This window comes from Herpailurus yagouaroundi, unplaced genomic scaffold (genome assembly GCF_014898765.1).
Source record: "Herpailurus yagouaroundi ecotype Mexico unplaced genomic scaffold, PumYag 160, whole genome shotgun sequence".
Lineage (NCBI taxonomy): Eukaryota > Metazoa > Chordata > Mammalia > Carnivora > Felidae > Herpailurus > Herpailurus yagouaroundi.
Genome location: NW_024412401.1, coordinates 36,748,589 through 36,766,710, shown reverse-complemented (window position 1 = coordinate 36,766,710; position 18,122 = coordinate 36,748,589). Strand labels below are relative to the sequence as shown.

At 42.6% G+C, this 18,122-nt stretch overlaps 1 protein-coding gene across 1 annotated transcript; it reads left to right on the top strand.

Moving 5' to 3' along the window:
• The first annotated feature begins 1,163 nt into the window (after positions 1-1,163).
• ZNF883 (zinc finger protein 883) lies at positions 1,164-17,019 on the top strand. The gene is given in 3 exon segments (XM_040481176.1): positions 1,164-1,181; positions 2,393-2,526; positions 15,807-17,019. Coding segments are annotated over 3 exon segments (1,134 nt in total). The 3' UTR covers positions 16,789-17,019.
• The last annotated feature ends 1,103 nt before the right edge of the window (positions 17,020-18,122 follow it).

Below are 18,122 nucleotides of genomic sequence, written 5' to 3'. Positions count from 1 at the left end.
TTCCATCTAGTTTGTGGGGTTTTTTTTTTACAGTCCTTTTCGCTCGTTGAATAAAAGGTTATTACTATAATGTGTAGGCGTTCCTTTTGTGTAAAGGTTAACGAAAAATCTGCATCCCTTTGGATTCATGCTAGTCTACAATGAAAGAAGAAGCTTATCCTCTCCTTCTTTTCTCTTTTTATGTGACTAACGAAAGAAAACTAGTCCCACTCCAAGGCGCCACGAGATAGAAAGTCAACAAGCCTTCGCGTGTAAGACTCCGCGGCCGCGCGCCCTGCCTTTGCAGAGCATGCTGGGAATGTAGTTCCAGGCCGCTTGCGCAGGCGCACTTCCTGGCTCGCGCGGTGAAGGCTCTGGGTGGTCGGAGGGTGTTCTTCATTTCTTCGTGGAGCTGGTGAGTACGTTTTTTTTTCCCTGACGCCTGCACTCGGGTGATAGCCAGGGAGGGGCCTCCGCCCAGGACTCCTCCCGACCCTGGGGGATGAGGTGGAGCGCGAGTAGCCTGTGGAGCGTGTCTTCCCGGCTCAATGGCGGGGGCGGAAGAAAGATGGAGAATTGGAGGTCGCGGTTCGCGTCCGCGTTGAGGCGCGAAGCGATGTCTTGGGCTCCGCGACGGGGTTTAAGCCGTTCTAGGGCTGCCTCTGGGTTAGGGGAGGCAGAGCCCTGGCTGGGCACCCCAGCCTTAAGGGTCAAGGTTTGGGCGCTCACTTGGGGGTTGGGGGTAGGAGGGCAGGTTGCAAAGACGGACCGCGGGTCTGCGGGGTCTTTGGCTGTGGTGGGATCAGATACTAAAAGGAGAGGGACCGCAGCTCCAGCCCTTGTTTGAGAATTAGAGGAAAACTGAGCTAGGAACTTAGGACCCCCACTCACCCACCGCCCGTCCCCATTGTAGGCCTCTGACATCCACTTCTTTGCTCTTTCCTCTGAAATGCAGCTTCACCAAAGGTTTTTTGTTTTGTTGTTTTGTAGAAGTCTTTTCTGTCGGGAGTTGTGGAATTGATTCCCTACTTTTGTGGGCTGTGAAGAGCAGTGACTGTTGTGTTACATCCAGGTAGTCAGACAGGGTTCCTATAGAGACAGTCCTGACTTCTCAGGGCCCCTTTTTCAGCTCTGCTTTCTCAGGTCTCTATTTAACTAGACAAGATGTAATTAAGAAGGAGGACATGACTACATTGTCTTTGGTGAGCAAAACTTTCCAAGGCAATTTGTGCCTTAAGCTGGTTTTAATTTCTAAAATTACCACCTGAAGTTTGATACATCACATGTAGTCAAATACCCTTTGTAATTTTCTTAAATTGCTCATATTTATATGTGCATATTACATGTGTACATTTATGCAGTAATATATGTATAAATGTATCCAAATATGTTCTTTAAACATCAGAATAACTCTTAGCATGGCAAGATGCTCACTTATGAGAGGCATGTGAGAAGCGAGACTGAGGAAACAGCAGAATCTTCCATCTCACACTTAACTCCCAGTAGTATATACTTTCTTGAGTCTCTTTGGCAATGTTATATGCATAAAACATACAAGTGAGTCTGTTATGCAATGTGATTTTTACTTTTTCTTCCCTGAAATGTCATCTCTATGCCCAGAGGGAGGAAAGAAAGATCTTTCTTTTTTGTCGTTGAGTAAATGTTAATGGCCTGCTTTTTGCCAGGTAGTGTGTGAGGCACTGGGGACACAGCGGTGAACAAAACAAAGTCCCTGCGTACATGGAACTGATGGTCTAGGATGGGAACACAGATAATAAATAAGTAAATATATAGCGTGTCAGATAGTGACTAGCAGAGGAAACTACGCTAGAGTAATGGGCTTAGGGGAGGCTCAGGACAGCTGTTATTTCATGTAGTGTGACACTGAGTACGAGGGGCTGAGCCTTGCAGATAGCTGAGGTTGCGGTGGGGAATTCATAGAGGGAGGAGCAAATGCAAAGACCCAGAGGCTCAAATGCACTGAGCCTTTATGGAGGCCACTTGGACAGAAGAGTAAGTTGATGTTGACAGTAGATGACAGTAGATGTTGAGATCAGAGAGGTAAGGCGGCTTCACATCACAGGGCTGTGTAGGAGTTTGGCTTTTACTCTGAGACGAGAAGCTATAGGAAGGTGGTTTGTAGTAGTTTTTGTTTAATCAGCTCTATTGAGGTATAATTTACGTGCAATTTACCAGTTTTTGTAGGAGGGTTTTTGAGGAGAGAAGTGACATGATTTGATTTATATGTTAAAGGAACCATTTTGGATGCTCGGTTGAGAATAAACTCCATGGGAGCAAGACATAGGACATTTAGTTAGGAAGCTAAGGCAGTGATCCAGTGCCCCATTCCTGCCAACCATTTGATACGTTGCTCACATCAGACCTCCAGCTCCTTGCCCGCCTTCACCCTCAGCTGATGATCCTGGTTCCTATTTCACTGCGACATGAGAACCAGAAAAGAACTTCCAAAGGCTCTCACCCTTACATCCACCAGCCTTCCTGGAAGTATTTTCCTGTCATTCGTCCCCCTGTTACTATAGAGAAAAGGTCTGTGCTCCAATGTATGGCTAACCGCTCTACTTGTGCATTAGATCCCGCTTCCTCTCATGTACCCAGGCCACTGTCTGGGATCATCATTGGGCAGAATTCCTGATAGTTCTGCAACTCATATATATTTTTTATTTGGGTATACCAACAACACTAATTTTTCCAGAAAAAATTAAAAAATTCAAATGCAGATTAAAAATATTATAAATGAGATAATATTCATCAACACTAATTTGCTCTGGAAGAAATCTCTACTGTTATTTCATGCATCTATCATCCTTGAGTTACAAGGGACTTACGTTCAAAGAGTTCAACTATAGCCCTGTTGGAACAGAACTAATGCATGGAATTTCCTTCTCTTCCAAGTACGACTCATTTTCAGTTTGGTTTATGTCAAATATAGAAAAGACAAGACATCTCAGCCAGTTCTCAAAGCTTTGCTGTCTATGTTTTCAGCTTGGGCTGAGACCATTGAAATGCATAGATTTCCCTTAAGTTGAGTACAGATTCCATTGTCATTCGTGAATGGAGATTTGCTTTACAGCCATTCAAGTTGCATGTGGCAACCATGAGGCTGTCCATTAAAGATGCTTACAGCTGTCTATGCATTTGATTAAAAATGAATACAGTGTTATAATTATTTAAAGACAATTTATAATGTATGCCTGTCTTTAGAAAGACTCATGGAAACTTGAATAGCCCATTGCTCTTTCAAAAAATTTCTACAGGGGCACATGGGTGGCTCAGTTGGTTAAGTGTCTGACTCTTGATTTTGGTTCAGGTCACAATCTTACGATCATGAGATCGAGCCCCTGCGTTGAGCTCAGTGTGGAGCATGGAACCTGCTTGGGTTTCTCTATCTGCCTCTCTCTCTCTCTCTCTCTCTCTCTCTCAAAATAAATAAACTTAAAATAGTTCTTCTAGGGGCGCCTGGGTGGCGCAGTCGGTTAAGCGTCCGACTTCAGCCAGGTCACGATCTCGCGGTCCGGGAGTTCGAGCCCCGCGTCAGGCTCTGGGCTGATGGCTCGGAGCCTGGAGCCTGTTTCCGATTCTGTGTCTCCCTCTCTCTCTGACTCTCCCCCGTTCATGCTCTGTCTCTCTCTGTCTCAAAAATAAATAAACGTTAAAACATTTAAAAAAAAATAGTTCTTCTATAGACTTCTAAACTTTTTCCTCTATGAATTTGACTAATAATTCAAAATTATTCTTTTGGTCATTCTTGTCATTTTTTTCCCCCAAAAGTAGTGCTGTTATGCCCAGAATTCGTGATCCCCAAAGACCACTAGGGAGCCGAGTCTGATGCAAAAGCAAAGAGCCTTTATTCGAGCTAGCTCGAGCTCAATCCCCTACCTGCACCGACACAGCAGTGAGATACCAGGGAAAGAGAGCGAGTTTCAAAAGGACAAAGGTTTTATTGGGGCCTGGGGGCAGTTGGTGAGGTAATGGCTATGGCCTCAGCCGATTGGCTGGGGAAGGGTCCGAGTCCTGTTAGGCAGGTGAGGGGGGGTTACTCAAGGGGAGGAGGTGTGGTCAAGGTGAAGGACACAGAACAAGATGGAGTCAGCTGGCGTAGGCCCGCCCTTTCATTCCCCCCTTGTCATGTAGCTTAGGTACCCAATCATGGGACCGGCTGCATTTATGGTGACAAGGGGAACAGAGTTTGGAGGTTTACGCAAAGTTCTGGGAACCAAGTGTCCCTGGGGTGGCTCTGGGACGTCTGATTAAGTATTGTCCCCGAGCTGGTGTCTATGATCTGCCAGGTGATGTTTTGGGGGGTGTGAGGACTCCCGGCAGCATGAGCAATGACAAGCAGAGTTAACAGAGTTACCAATATTAGGTAGGTCAAATGCACTGTAGCTTGAGCTTGAGCGGGTTGTGTTGGTCCCGACTGATGGCCCATCGTGTGACAACGTCATTCCGGATCGAGGAGGGGTCCGCTGGCTGAGCGTGGGTGTGATGGACCCAGGTCGCGATGCCGTCTACCTTGAGAGCGGTGGGGGTTGTCAACACCACGATGTAGGGTCCCTTCCAGCGCAGCTCGAGAGTTTCTCGGTGGTGCCTCTTGACGTAGACCCAGTCTCCCGGCCTGTACTGATGAGGTGTCGGGATCGGGCCAGCCTCATCCCAGCCTCGTAGATGGCACGGAGGCACGGCCAGATGTCCTCATGCGCCCTCTGGAGCCCGCTCAAGGAAAGAAAAAGTTCTTGATCTTTAAACTCAGCAATAAGTTCAGCTCGAAGGCTGGGAATAACAGGGGGTGGCCTGCCAAACATGATCTCGTAGGGAGTAAAACCCAGAGTGTAAGGAGTGTTTCTAACCCGGTAAAGGGCGTACGGTAGGAGAGTCACCCAGTCCCCGCCAGTTTCCATGGTTAATTTGGTAAGGGTCTCTTAGGGTTCTATTCATTCTTTCTACCTGTCCTGAACTCTGGGGCCTATAAGCACAATGTAATTTCCAGTTTGCCCCCACCGCCTTGGCTACTGCCTGTGTTACCTGCGAGATAAAAGCTGGTCCATTGTCTGATCCTACCATGGCAGGAAAGCCATACGTGAGTAAGATGTCTTCTAGTAGCTTCTTAGCCACCATCTGAGCCATTTCATGCTTGGTTGGGTATGCCTCCACCCAGCCAGAGAAGGTGTCTGTAAATACCAGGTCTTCGTGTAGTGCCTTGTCGAAGATGGTGGGTGAATTTTTGAATCCCTGAGGTAGCCGTGTCCAGGTGAGTTGCCCACTGTAGCCCTCCTCCAGATCATGCCACTCGAAGGCGAACAAGGGTTGGCTCTGGGGTGCCAGCGGGAGACTGAAGAAGGCGTCCTTTAAATCTAGTACAGTATGGGGCGCCTGGGTGGCGCAGTCGGTTAAGCGTCCGACTTCAGCCAGGTCACGATCTCGCGGTCCGTGAGTTCGAGCCCCGCGTCGGGCTCTGGGCTGATGGCTCAGAGCCTGGAGCCTGTTTCCGATTCTGTGTCTTCCTCTCTCTCTGCCCCTCCCCTGTTCATGCTCTGTCTCTCTCTGTCCCAAAAATAAATAAACGTTGAAAAAAAAAATTAAAAAAAAAAAAAATCTAGTACAGTATACCAGACCCTGGAGGGCGCCAAGGAGCTCAAGAGAGTATATGAGTTGGGAACAGTTGGGTGTATGTCCACAACCCTCTTATTTACTTCCCGGAGGTCTTGTACCGGTCGGTAGTCATTTGTGTGAGACTTTTTGACCGGCAGTAAGGGGGTGTTCCAGGCAGACTGGCAAGGAACTAGTACCCCTAGGCTTCGTAGTCTCCGGATGTGTGGCTGGATCCCCTTCCGGGCCTCCTGAGACATGGGGTATTGTTTGATCCTTACCGGACTCTCTCCTGGCTTGAGCTCTACCAGGACTGGGGTCCTATGAGTGGCTAGTCCCATCCCCCCTGTCTCTGCCCAAACCGAGGGGAATTCTCGTAGCCATCTGTCTATATTATCGTCTCTCGGGAGCGCCTCCTGGTGGAGGAGGTATTCATCCTCCAGTTTCATGGTCAGGACCTGGATGGGGTGGCTCTTGCCATCGGTGACCTGAGGCCCCCTTTTCTGAAAGTTATCTGAGCTCCAATCTTGGTCAGTAAGTCCCATCCTAACAGCAGGTAGGGGCATTCTGGTATTACCATAAAAGAGTGGGATACCCGGCCCGTTCCCAAATCTACTGTTCTTCGGGTAGTCCATGAATACTGGCTCATACCAGTTGCCCCTTGTACCCAGGACTTTTTGCTAGCTAGTTTTCCTTGTGGGGTGCAGAGGACTGAATGTTGTGCTCCGGTGTCGACAAGGAAGTCAATAGGGGTCCCCTCCACTTTAAGAGTTACCCTGGGTTCGGGGAGAGGGTCCGAACCCTGACTCCCCTAATCACTTAGTTCATCCAGCTCTAGGACTTTTACTCGATCAGTCTTGCTTCCCTTCCCGCCAACTCTTTTTGGACAATCTCGGGCCCAATGCCCTATCTCCTTGCAGTATGCGCACTGATCCTTCTGCAGCCTCTGCTTCCCCCCCTTGGTGCTTTTACCTTTTTTTGTGTCGTCTGCCAGCTGCCGGAGACGGCGGTCTCATTCCTCGGGGAAGTCAGCAGTGGTAGCTAGTAGTATTCTGGCCAGGTCGCGAGTCTGCTTACTGCTGGCAGCCGCCATGGCGCGAGCCTGCTTGTCCTCAGGAGGCTCCCGGTTATTATATACCTTTTCGGCTACCACCAGTAAGTCCTGCAGACTTTTTCTCCTAGTCTATCTATTTTCTGTAATTTTCTCCTAATGTCTTTGGCCGATTGGTTTACAAAGGCCATGATAACAGCTGCCTTGCTTTCTGGAGCCTCTGGATCCATGGGGGTATAGGTACGGAATGCCTCCATGATCCGTTCTAAAAAGGCAGCCGGAGATTCATCTTTTCCCTGTTGTACATTTCCTGCCTTGGCCAAATTGGTTGGCTTTCTAGCAGCCATTCGGAGACCCCCCATTAGAGTCTGGCGGTAGACCTGGAGCCTCTCCTTACCTTCTGCCGTGTTGAAATCCCACTGGGGCCAAGTTAAGGGGAAGGAGGCATCTATCTGAGCCTGGTTGGTGGTGGGATTCCCGTCTGCGCCTGGAACTAGTTTTTGGGCCCCACTGAGGATTCTTTCTCTTTCTTCAGTCGTGAACAGGACCTGCAAAAGCTGCTGGCAATCATCCCACGTGGGCTGATGGGTAAAAAGAACAGAGTCTAATAAATCAATAAGCCCTGCCGGTTTCTCGGAAAACTTAGGATTCTGAGCTTTACAATTGTAGAGGTCACTAGTGGCGAAAGGCCAATAGTGATGGGGCTGATTCCCCTCCGCGTCTGGGGGTCCGGTGGCTCGCAGGGGCAGAATAGTGGAGTCGGCGGTGGAGGCGGATTGCCCCCTCTGAGCCCTTTGTCTGGTAAAGGGCGGGCTTCCCCCTGGAGCGTTTCCGCCTCCCGCTCTCGGAACAGCGTTGCCTCCCCCGGAGGGGGAGGATGGTGTTCTTCAGGCATCCTAGAGGGGTTATACAGGGGAGGAAAAATTAATTCTTCTTCAGTACCCCCCTGTAGGACAGGGTAGAGGGGTGCTGAAGGCTGGGTAAGACTTTTCCTCTTCTCTGTCTCCTGCAAAGCAAGAATGGGTTTTGGCTCCGGAGGAAGCAGGGTTAGGAAGGGCTTAAGCCAAGAGGGTGGGTCTTCTACAAGGTCCTGCCAAGTGATAATGTAAGGGAGCTGATCAAGATGGCCGCCTTAGGCTGAGAGATGATACTCCTGACTCGGTGGATGGTAAGGAGGTTGAAGGTCCCCTCTGGTGGCCATCCGACATTGAAAGTTGGCCACTCGCTAGAACAAAAAAAACTGCAACCGACCCTTTCGGACTTCCACACTGAGGTTGTTAGCTCTTCCCCTCACATCCTTAAAGTGATCAATCATAATACTTAGAGGAGTAGTCTGAGTCTGTCCCATAACGTCCGTCCAGTAAGTCCACAGAACAAAACAGAGAAACACAAAAACAGACAAACAGAGGGCCCCTGGAAAGTCTTCCAACTCCATGGAAGCAAAACTGCAAGCTAGCTTAGACCTTTGAGGGGATTCCATGTCCCTCCAAAACTGATGAGGGGATTCCACGTCCCTCCAAAGACGACGGCCTCACGCCGACCAGCGGGAGCGACCCGCCTTGTCTCAGACCTTTGAGGGGATTCCATGTCCCTCCAGAAGGGAGAATCGGAACGTCTTCCGAAACTCCCGGCCCATGGTCCTCCAGTGCGTCCACTTAGACCGCGTCGGGCACTACCAGAATTCCAGAAATGAGCTCACACAGAAAAGACAGAACAAACAGACACTAACCGTGGCCAGTCAGGCTCTCCGGGTCGGGGGTCCCTCGGGGGTCTTGGGGATCCCAGGCCGAGCCCCCAAATGTTATGCCCAGAATTCGTGATCCCCAAAGACCACTAGGGAGCCGAGTCCGATGCAAAAGCAAAGAGCCTTTATTCGAGCTAGCTCGAGCTCAATCCCCTACCTGCACCGACGCAGCAGTGAGATACCAGGGAAAGAGAGCGAGTTTCAAAAGGACAAAGGTTTTATTGGGGCCTGGGGGCAGTTGGTGAGGTAATGGCTATGGCCTCAGCCGATTGGCTGGGGAAGGGTCCGAGTCCTGTTAGGCAGGTGAGGGGGGGTTACTCAAGGGGAGGAGGTGTGGTCAAGGTGAAGGACACAGAACAAGATGGAGTCGGCTGGCGTAGGCCCGCCCTTTCAGTGCTTGGGCTATTTTTAAATAGAAATAATACTGAACTTGAGAACAGATGAGAGGAATATAGTGCTAGCCATACCCGGCTAACTGTGTGACCTTAGGCAAGTTACTTAATTATTGTTGGCTTGAATTGTGTCTTGGGCAAACTAGGAAGTTAGTCTTCATGTTTCCTGAGCCTCTTTCTAGTTCAAATGTTTGGCATCATGACATCCCTTGTGAGGTTCAGAAAGTAAAAGCCTCTAGAATCTGGTCCTTGTGTTCATCTTTTTGTCTTTACTGCTCTATCAACAGCAGAGTCAGCCTAGAAAAAAACCCAAAGGATTCACAGTTGGATGATCTGAGGGATGTGGCAAAGTTTAGGACAGTCACACATCTTTGCGTGGTCAATTGTGGGGATGGTTCTGAGTTGAAAGAATAGTAACCACAGAGTTTTAATAACACGTCAGGTCACTAGCATACTAGGAAGTAAGAACAACAGGGTCTACAATTACATTTTTGGAGGGTTGTCATGGGTCTGTCTGGCTACACAGATCCAGACTTCACAGATTCAGCAGCAACAGCAGAGGTATGGTTTAGAATTTTGAGATGCAGGCTTCCAGAAACTAAGCTGATAAAGGATTAAATATCAGTCTGTAGACTATTAATCAACAAGTACTCATTGAAACATCTAGAATGCAAGGTGCACCCTACCAAGTGCATGGGTATTAAAAAAAAATTAGTGATTATAGTCCTTGTATAGAAATAGGAAAGCATACCACAGGAAGCATTAACTCTACATTTCCTTTGCAGTTAGAATACGTTCAGTAAATGTTAAAGTGAGAAACATAGTGAGTAATGGTTTAGCTGTAGGTAGGCCTGCATAGAGGAAGGGGGAACAGATAAGATGAAATTTTGGGATCCTAATCCTGTTCAATTCTGAATTTTCTGGTAGTATCACAATGCAGTCTGTACACTTTGACTGTTTAGGCAAAGGGAAAAATAGTGTCTTAAATCACACTCCTTTAAGGTAGGTAGCAGGTTTAACTGGTAGGATGCTATAGTATGAAGACCAGCAGATTGGGAATCAAGAGAAGTCTTCACTCATTCAAATAAATATTTGTTGGATGTATGATATATGCCAGGTTCTGTGTATGGTACTAAAGACAGAAGAGTAAGTTAGTGTCACTGTCCTCCAGAAGCGCATAGTCTAGGAAGGAAGACAAAACATTGGAAGTAGAACATTGTAGTATAATAAATGTAGTAGAGCAAGTATAATATGCCATGGGTTAATTTTTGCAGATAACATAATTATTATTAAAATATATGATTCAAGCAAAGAGAAATTACTGTCATGAACCTGCTATGATTATAATGAGGCTTTAATACATATAAATAAGCACCCTTTTCAAAAAAGATCCCCTCCTGAAACAGCTATTGCATTTTAAACACCCACTAATGGTATATGAGAGCACCTGTTTCCCCACATATGTAAGCAGTACTGGATATTACCTGTTTTTAACATTTTTGCCAGTCTGATGTTTGAAAAATGAGATCTCATTTTAATTTGTATTTCCATGATTAAAAATGAGGTTGAAAATCTTTTCCTTTGTTGGCCTTTTCTGTAAATTTACTGTTTGTTACCATTGCTCATATTTGTATTGCATTATATTTTTTTCTATGACTTGTAGAAATTCTGTATAATACAGCTAATGGTCCTTTTGTTTTATTGGTTGCAAATATTTATTCCTAATATGACTTTTTTCTTTTAGTTTCATTGATTGCCTTGTAGGTTTGTGTAGTCCAATCTGAGTCATTCCTGTATAAGCTCCAGTTTTTACATTTTTAAAGGACTTCCCCACTGCAAGATTATGAAAATATTTTCTAATATGTTTTCTGGTTATTTTATAGTTTTATTTTTTTTATTTTTTATTTTTTATTTTATTTTTTCAACGTTTATTTATTTTTGGGACAGAGAGAGACAGAGCATGAACGGGGGAGGGGCAGAGAGAGAGGGAGACACAGAATCGGAAACAGGCTCCAGGCTCTGAGCCATCAGCCCAGAGCCCGACGCGGGGCTCGAACTCCTGGACCGCGAGATCGTGACCTGGCTGAAGTCGGACGCTTAACCGACTGCGCCACCCAGGCGCCCCTATAGTTTTATTTTTAATGTTTCACTCGAATTCACCAATTATTTTTATAAGACAATAGTGTAAAGTTTATTTTTCTCTAAATGGATAGGCCAGTTGTCCCAAGATCGTTAATTAAATCTCCATTTTCCCCAAATATTTGAGATGCCATATTTATCATGTAATAATTCCTATAAAATAATGGGCCTATTTCCAGGCTTTTAATTCTGTTTTACTTTTTCTGTCGATTCTTATGTCAGGACTACCCTGTTTTAATTAACATAACTGTATGCTTTAATGTATAGTATGGACATATCCCCCTTCAGCCTCATTTTGTTTTTCTTTTTCAAAAATATATGTTCTGTAAGTAAAATTGGGAGGCATATTAGTTTCATAGAGCTTCTGTAGCAAAGTACCACAAACTGGGTGGTTTAAAACAACAGAAATGTATCATCTTGCAGTTCTGGAGGCTGGAAGTCCAAAATCTACATGTTGGCCAGACCATGCTGCCTGTGAAACGTGTAGGGGAATCCTTCCTGGCTTTCGGTGTTTTGCTGGCAGTCTTTGGCATTTCTTGCTCACAGCTGTATAACTTTAATCTGTGCTTTCATTGTCACATGGTGTACTCCCTGTGTGTCTTTGGTCTTCACATGACCATCTTCTTTCAAAGATACCAGTCATGCTGGATTAGGGGCTTACCCTACTGTAGTATCTCATATGTATCTGCATTGACTTTTACCAAATAGGGTCACATTCTGAGGTACTAGGGGTTAGGACTTCAGCGTATGAGGGGGGTGGTACCTTCAACTCATAAGAGAGAACTGGCATCTTTAAAATATTGAGTCATTTCATCCAGAAACATGCATTTTTCCAGTTGATGCTCTTTAATTGCTGAGAAGTGAGCAGTGTGCTATTTTGAACTTGCCGTGCCTGTTTCTTAAACTGCTTTTAAGATTGTTCTTTTTGTCAAGAATGAAATCTTGCTATTTGCAACTACATGGATGGAACTGGAGGGTATTATGCTAAGCGAAATTAGTCAGTCAGAGAAAGACAAATATCATATGACTTCAACTCATATGAGGACAAAACAGATGAACATAAGGGAAGGGAAACAATATAAGAACAGGGAAGGGGACAAAACATAAGAGACTCTTAAATATGGAGAACAAACAGGGTTACTGGGGGGGTTGTGGGGGGGGGCTAAATGGGTAAGGGGCATTAAGGAATCCACTCCTGAAATCATTGTTGCACTATATGCTAACTAATTTGGATGTAAATTAAAAAAAATAAAAGGGAAAAAAAGATTGTTGCTGATTTTCAGAAGTTAGGCTATGATATCCTTGGATGTGCTTTTCTTTGTATTTAGCTTGCTTATGGTTTGGGACTTCTTGAATCTGTGAGTCATCAATTGGGAAAATCTTCCATCCTTATTCCTTCAAATACTGCAACATTCCTGGGGCGCCTGGGTAGCTCAGTCTGTTGGTTGTCTGACTTCGGCTCAGGTCATGATCTCACCGTTAGTGAGTTCAGGTCCCACGTCAGACTGTGCTGACAATTCAGAGCCTGGAGCCTGCTTCGGATTCTGTGTCTCCCCCTCTCTCTGCCCCTCCCCAGCTTGCTCTCGCGCGCGATCTCTCTCTCTCTCTCTCTCTCTCTCTCAAGAATAAACATTAAAATGTGTGTGTGTGTGTGTGTGTGTGTGTGTGTGTGTGTATAGTAACATTCTCAATTGTCTCCTCTTGTTTTGCTTCTCTGTACTCCATAGATATGTAATGGTAACAAATAATGTACTTTTAATCACTTTTTTACTTAGAACCCTGAGTCCTCTTTGTACAACTTTCTAGCCCTCCACTTTGTTAATTTCAGTTCTTAGCTTTACTCTTCTTTCATAAATGGTTGCATAAGTGATCCTTTAGTGAGTAGGTATTTGATGTTTTAGGAACCAGTGGCATTGGAGGATGTGCCAGTGAACTTTACCTTACAGGAAAGAAAAGAGCTGGATCATTCTCAGACACCATAAAGGATGCAATGACAATTGCAGGAGGCTTGTCTCTTTGGATAAGTAAAGCTTTGTAACTACTACAGATTACAGTGACTCTTCCCCTGAAATGTCAAAATATATTTTATAAGTGCATATTTGAGATTGGGCTTTGAGTTTTGGGACCAGAGATTTTTAATTTTATTTGTGCACAGAGATAAGGTATTTATTTCTTTTACTATTAAACAGGTGATACCTCTTTTCTTTAAAACATTATAAATGGATAGCTTTATTATGTTACCTTAGCATCAACATTGTGTATCTCAGAGTTCCTGAAGCAACATAGGACACACTTGTGAGGTCCATCAAATCACCCAAGCCTATGTTGTCTTTCAAGTAGGAAGAACCATATTTATGGTTAACAGGAAAGAATGGAGAAATGTCACAAAATACTTAACCAAGAAAAAATCAGATAGCTAAGTAACAACCAAATAGCTAGAAATCCTTGTAAGCAATAGTCCATCTGTCCATTGTGGTGGTGGTGGTGGTAACAATGTTGGTACTAGGAGGTAGATTTGGAAATGTTGGTTAGTGCCCACTGTGCAGAGCCCTTTTACTGGTGTAGAAAACAGCGTTTGTCTAATGTGAACATCAACTTCCTTTCTACATATCTTTATTCATCTTCTCACATAACTATCTCAGAGAAAAAGATACCTCTCTATCTATACTCCCAGATTCCATTCTTACTCATCAAGGTTTTATGGCCTTGATTTAATGATTATTTCATGATTCAGTCACTTCCAGTTCTAATTTCAGGCAGTCAAAAGTTTTTCTTTTAAAAGAACACCTTGCATAACAATAATTTAATTTTTACCCACCTTTCAATTTTATTCTCTCCTTTCATTACTAGACTAGTAGCTACAGCCTGAATTCCTATTCTGTTGTAGTCTTTGAAGTTAGATTCTTCTATTATTATATTAACATTATTTGGAAGACACTCCTGAATCCTGAATTCTTCCTTGATGGCACCCTAATCTTAGTCCTTTCTGTATTCAGACTTATTGCTGCATTTGATGTTTTTTTCTTTGCTTGTGTGACATCAGTGGACTCTTTTTTGTTCTAGTCCCTCTCCAAATGCTTTTTAATTAAGCTTCATTTTCTCCCTAACACAAACGCATGTGCTTTTTTTACTCTAATTTTTAATGTTTATTTCTTTTTGAAGGAGAGAGAGACAGAGCATGATGGGGGAGAGGCAGAGAGGGAGACACAGAATCCGAAACGGGGTCCAAGCTCTGAGCTGTCAGCACAGAGCCTGATCGATGCAGGGCTCGAACTCATGAACCATGAGATCATGACCTGAGCCGAAGTTGGACGCTCAGCCGACTGCTGACTGAGCCACCCAGGCGCCCCAGCTTTAGATCACTTTAAATTCGATATGGTGAAAAATGAAATCACCAACTTTCCCTTTTCCTTCAATATTTCATTAGTACCACTATTAGGATGTTATTAGTTCTTCTGTTAGTACCACAATTATTACCATTATTAGTTCCAAATTTATTGGCTAGAAACTATTGTATCTGTATTAATTTCATTTTGTAAAAATTCCCCATAATCAGTGTCCATTTTCTTTTCTTTTCTTTTTTTGTATGTTTTATATTTACTCCTATACTAAATTATTATTACTACTATCCCAGTCCGGGCCCATATCATTTATGTTATACTGTTAAACTAAATTCAGTAGCTTTATTTTCTCATTATCTACTTTAGATTAAGTTAAGCATCTTCATCTAAAACATCTCATATTTATCATGTTAACCACTATGACAAAACTTTAATTTTCCTATCCTATTATATAGCATTGAATTTCTGTGCTTGTCAGAGTTTTTATTGTCTAATCCCATTCACTTTGCCTTTTTTTTTAACCTCTGCTTTCCAAAGACATTCATTTGAATTAGTGTCACTTTTTGTCATGTCATGTACTTTTCTGCATCTTCATTTTTGATTATGCTATGTATTTTGCCTCAGTACTTCCATTTTTTTTTACCATACTTATCTATTTTAATCTTTCCCTTCTTTAAACTTGCATATTAATTCACACCTATCTTGTATAATCTTTTGTGTCATCATAGCACTAGTTCATTTTTATTTTTATTATTTTTTTTCTGTAACTGATGAGCGAGTTTTATTTTTTCCTTTTATATTCTAGAGGGAAGAGATACTGTCTTCTATTTAATCCTGGATACTATATCCAAAGTCAGAACATCAGCTCCAAAGCAGAAAGCTTCTGAAAAACAAATAGTGTCATGGCATGGTTGTAGACATTTTTCTAAATGATGGTTCCTAAAACTTTGCATTAGAAGAATTGGAATTAGATAACCAGTTTGAGAAACACTAGAAAAACCAAGTTACAAAGATAAGAGGAAGATCATTACTGTAATAATTTTGAGGAAATACTTAACCTGAGCTCAACTGTTTTTAAACAACTGAGAGTTTTCTAAAGATAATGATGACATAATCATGCCAAAAATGATGGGAGCTTAAAGCATAGTTCTGTTTCAGTTGATTTTTTTAAAGGCAACTTATAAATGGAAAATAGCTTATTAGATATAAGAAAAGATGCATTTTTACCTCAAACTTTACTTATTCTGGAAACAATTTAAAAAATGTAAAGCCAGGGGTGCCTGGGTGGCGCAGTCGGTTGGGCGTCCGACTTCAGCCAGGTCACGATCTCGCGGTCCGGGAGTTCAAGCCCCGCGTCAGGCTCTGGGCTGATGGCTCAGAGCCTGGAGCCTTTTCCGATTCTGTGTCTCCCTCTCTCTCTGCCCCTCCCCTGTTCATGCTCTGTCTCTCTCTGTCCCAAAAATAAATAAACGTTGAAAAAAAAATTAAAAAAAAATAAAATAAAAAATGTAAAGCCATATTTCAGTGCTAATAGAACCTGAGAAAATCTTTGTGAGAGAGAAACATGAATGGAAATGTGGTAAATCCTTCAGCCGGACCACTAATCTTATTCAACATCAAAGAATACACACTGAAGAGAAGCCTTATGAATGTAATGAATGTGGAAAAGCTTTTAGTCAGAGCACTAATCTTATTCAACATCAAAGAGTCCATACTGGTGAGAAACCTTATGAGTGTAATGAATGTGAAAAAACATTTAGTTATAGGTCATCCCTTAGAAATCATGAGAGAATTCATACCAGAGAAAAACCCTATCCTTGTCATGAATGTGGGAAGGCTTTTAGCCATATTTCAGCCCATACTCAACATCACAGAATTCATACTGGAAAGAAACCATATGCGTGTACTGAATGTAGGAAAACTTTCAGCTGGAGCACACATCTTATTGAACATCAGGGAATTCATTCTGGGGAAAAATCCTACCAATGTAAGGAATGTCGCAAAGTTTTTTGCCATAGCACATCACTAATCCAACATCAGAGAACTCACACAGGAGAAAAGCCCTGTAAATGTAATGAATGTGGAACAGCCTTCAGTCATACCCCAGCCTTCATTCAACATCAGAGAATTCATATGGGAGAGAATCCCTATGAATGTAATGAATGTGGAAAGGCCTTCAATTGGAGCGCACATCTTACTCAACACCAGAGAACTCATACTGGAGAGAAACCTTATGTTTGTAAGGAATGTGGAAAGACCTTCAGCCGAAGAATACACCTTACTGAACATCTAAAAATTCATCCTGGGGAGAAACCCTATCGATATAATCTATGTCAAAAACTATTTTGCTATAGAACATCATTAATTTGACATCAGAGAACTCATACAGGAGAGAAACCCTACCAATGTAATGAATGTGGGAAATCTTTTGGCTTAAGCTCAGCCCTTACTAAACATAAGCGAACACACACAGGGAAGAAACCTTATCAATGTAATAAATGTAGTGATGTTTTTTGTCATAGTACATATTTAATTTGATACCAAAGAATTCATTTTAGAAATGAAATCTTATCAGAGTAATGAATTTGGGAAAGCCTGCAGCCATATGTCATCACATATACCTGAGCACTCAGTGGTAAATTGTTATGCAAGAAAAACTTTAGGTAAAATGCTCATTTACTCAATATTATGTTTGTATGGAGAAAAAACACTATTCTTGCAATTCTGAAAAAAAAAGTGTTATTATTGAGAGAAAAACTTATAATGGAATTATCCCCAAACTGGTTTGTTGTTAAAAATATATTTAGAAGATTATTTTTAGAAATAATTTATTACAAGTATACATATTTGCTTATAATAAAAGGCTTTTCAGGTACACAAAAGTTGTAGTGGGATAATGAAAGTTGTTTATAAATCATCCTTTATATTTTTAGTAATTCTCCTATTATTTTTGAATGTTAAAAAAATACCTTCATAGTGGGTTTGAGTTTTTTAAATTAACAAGTTTGTGTAATAGCCATATAAGAGAATGCTTTCCTCCACAGAGAAGTATGCATTATTTTCCAGTATTCATGGAATTTTTTTTTAACAGGCTATATATAGGTACAAAGAAAATCTCTCCAAGGGAAATAGTCAAGCCCATCCTATTTTGTTTTGTTTTTTTAACTACAATGAGATAAAAGTAGATGAACAACTTAAAATAGCACCACAAAGTTATTTAGAAATTAAAAAATAATTTTATAAGTAACTTTGGTGTTAAAGAATAAATCCAGGGGCGCCTGGGTGGTGCAGTCGGTTAAGCGTCCGACTTCAGCCAGGTCACGATCTCACGGTCCGTGAGTTCGAGCCCCGCGTCGGGCTCTGGGCTGATGGCTCAGAGCCTGGAGCCTGTTTCCGATTCTGTGTCTCCCTCTCTCTCTGCCCCTCCCCCGTTCATGCTCTGTCTCTCTCTGTCCCAAAAATAAATAAACGTTGAAAAAAAAATTAAAAAAAAAAAGAATAAATCCAAACAGAAAAAAATATAATTATTAGAAAATAATAAAATTTAAACATAAATGAAGTATTCAGTTTTTTAAAAGAGGAAATAGAATAATGATACAAACCCAAAGAAAATAAAAGGAATGCATTAATAAACACAAAAATATACATTAATTAGATACAAAAAATATGTTTGATAAGTCAATAGACAAACTCTAGCAAGTAGGACAACAGGAAAAAAGGAAAAAAAAACAACATCTAGAAGAAAAGGAACATAAAAGGGAAGTTACATTTTCTAATTCAGTAATTAACAGGTCAAATCTAGCAGTTTAGTAAAATCAATACTGAGATCATAGGATTTCCAAACTAGTTCAAAAGTAGAAATGTACATTAAT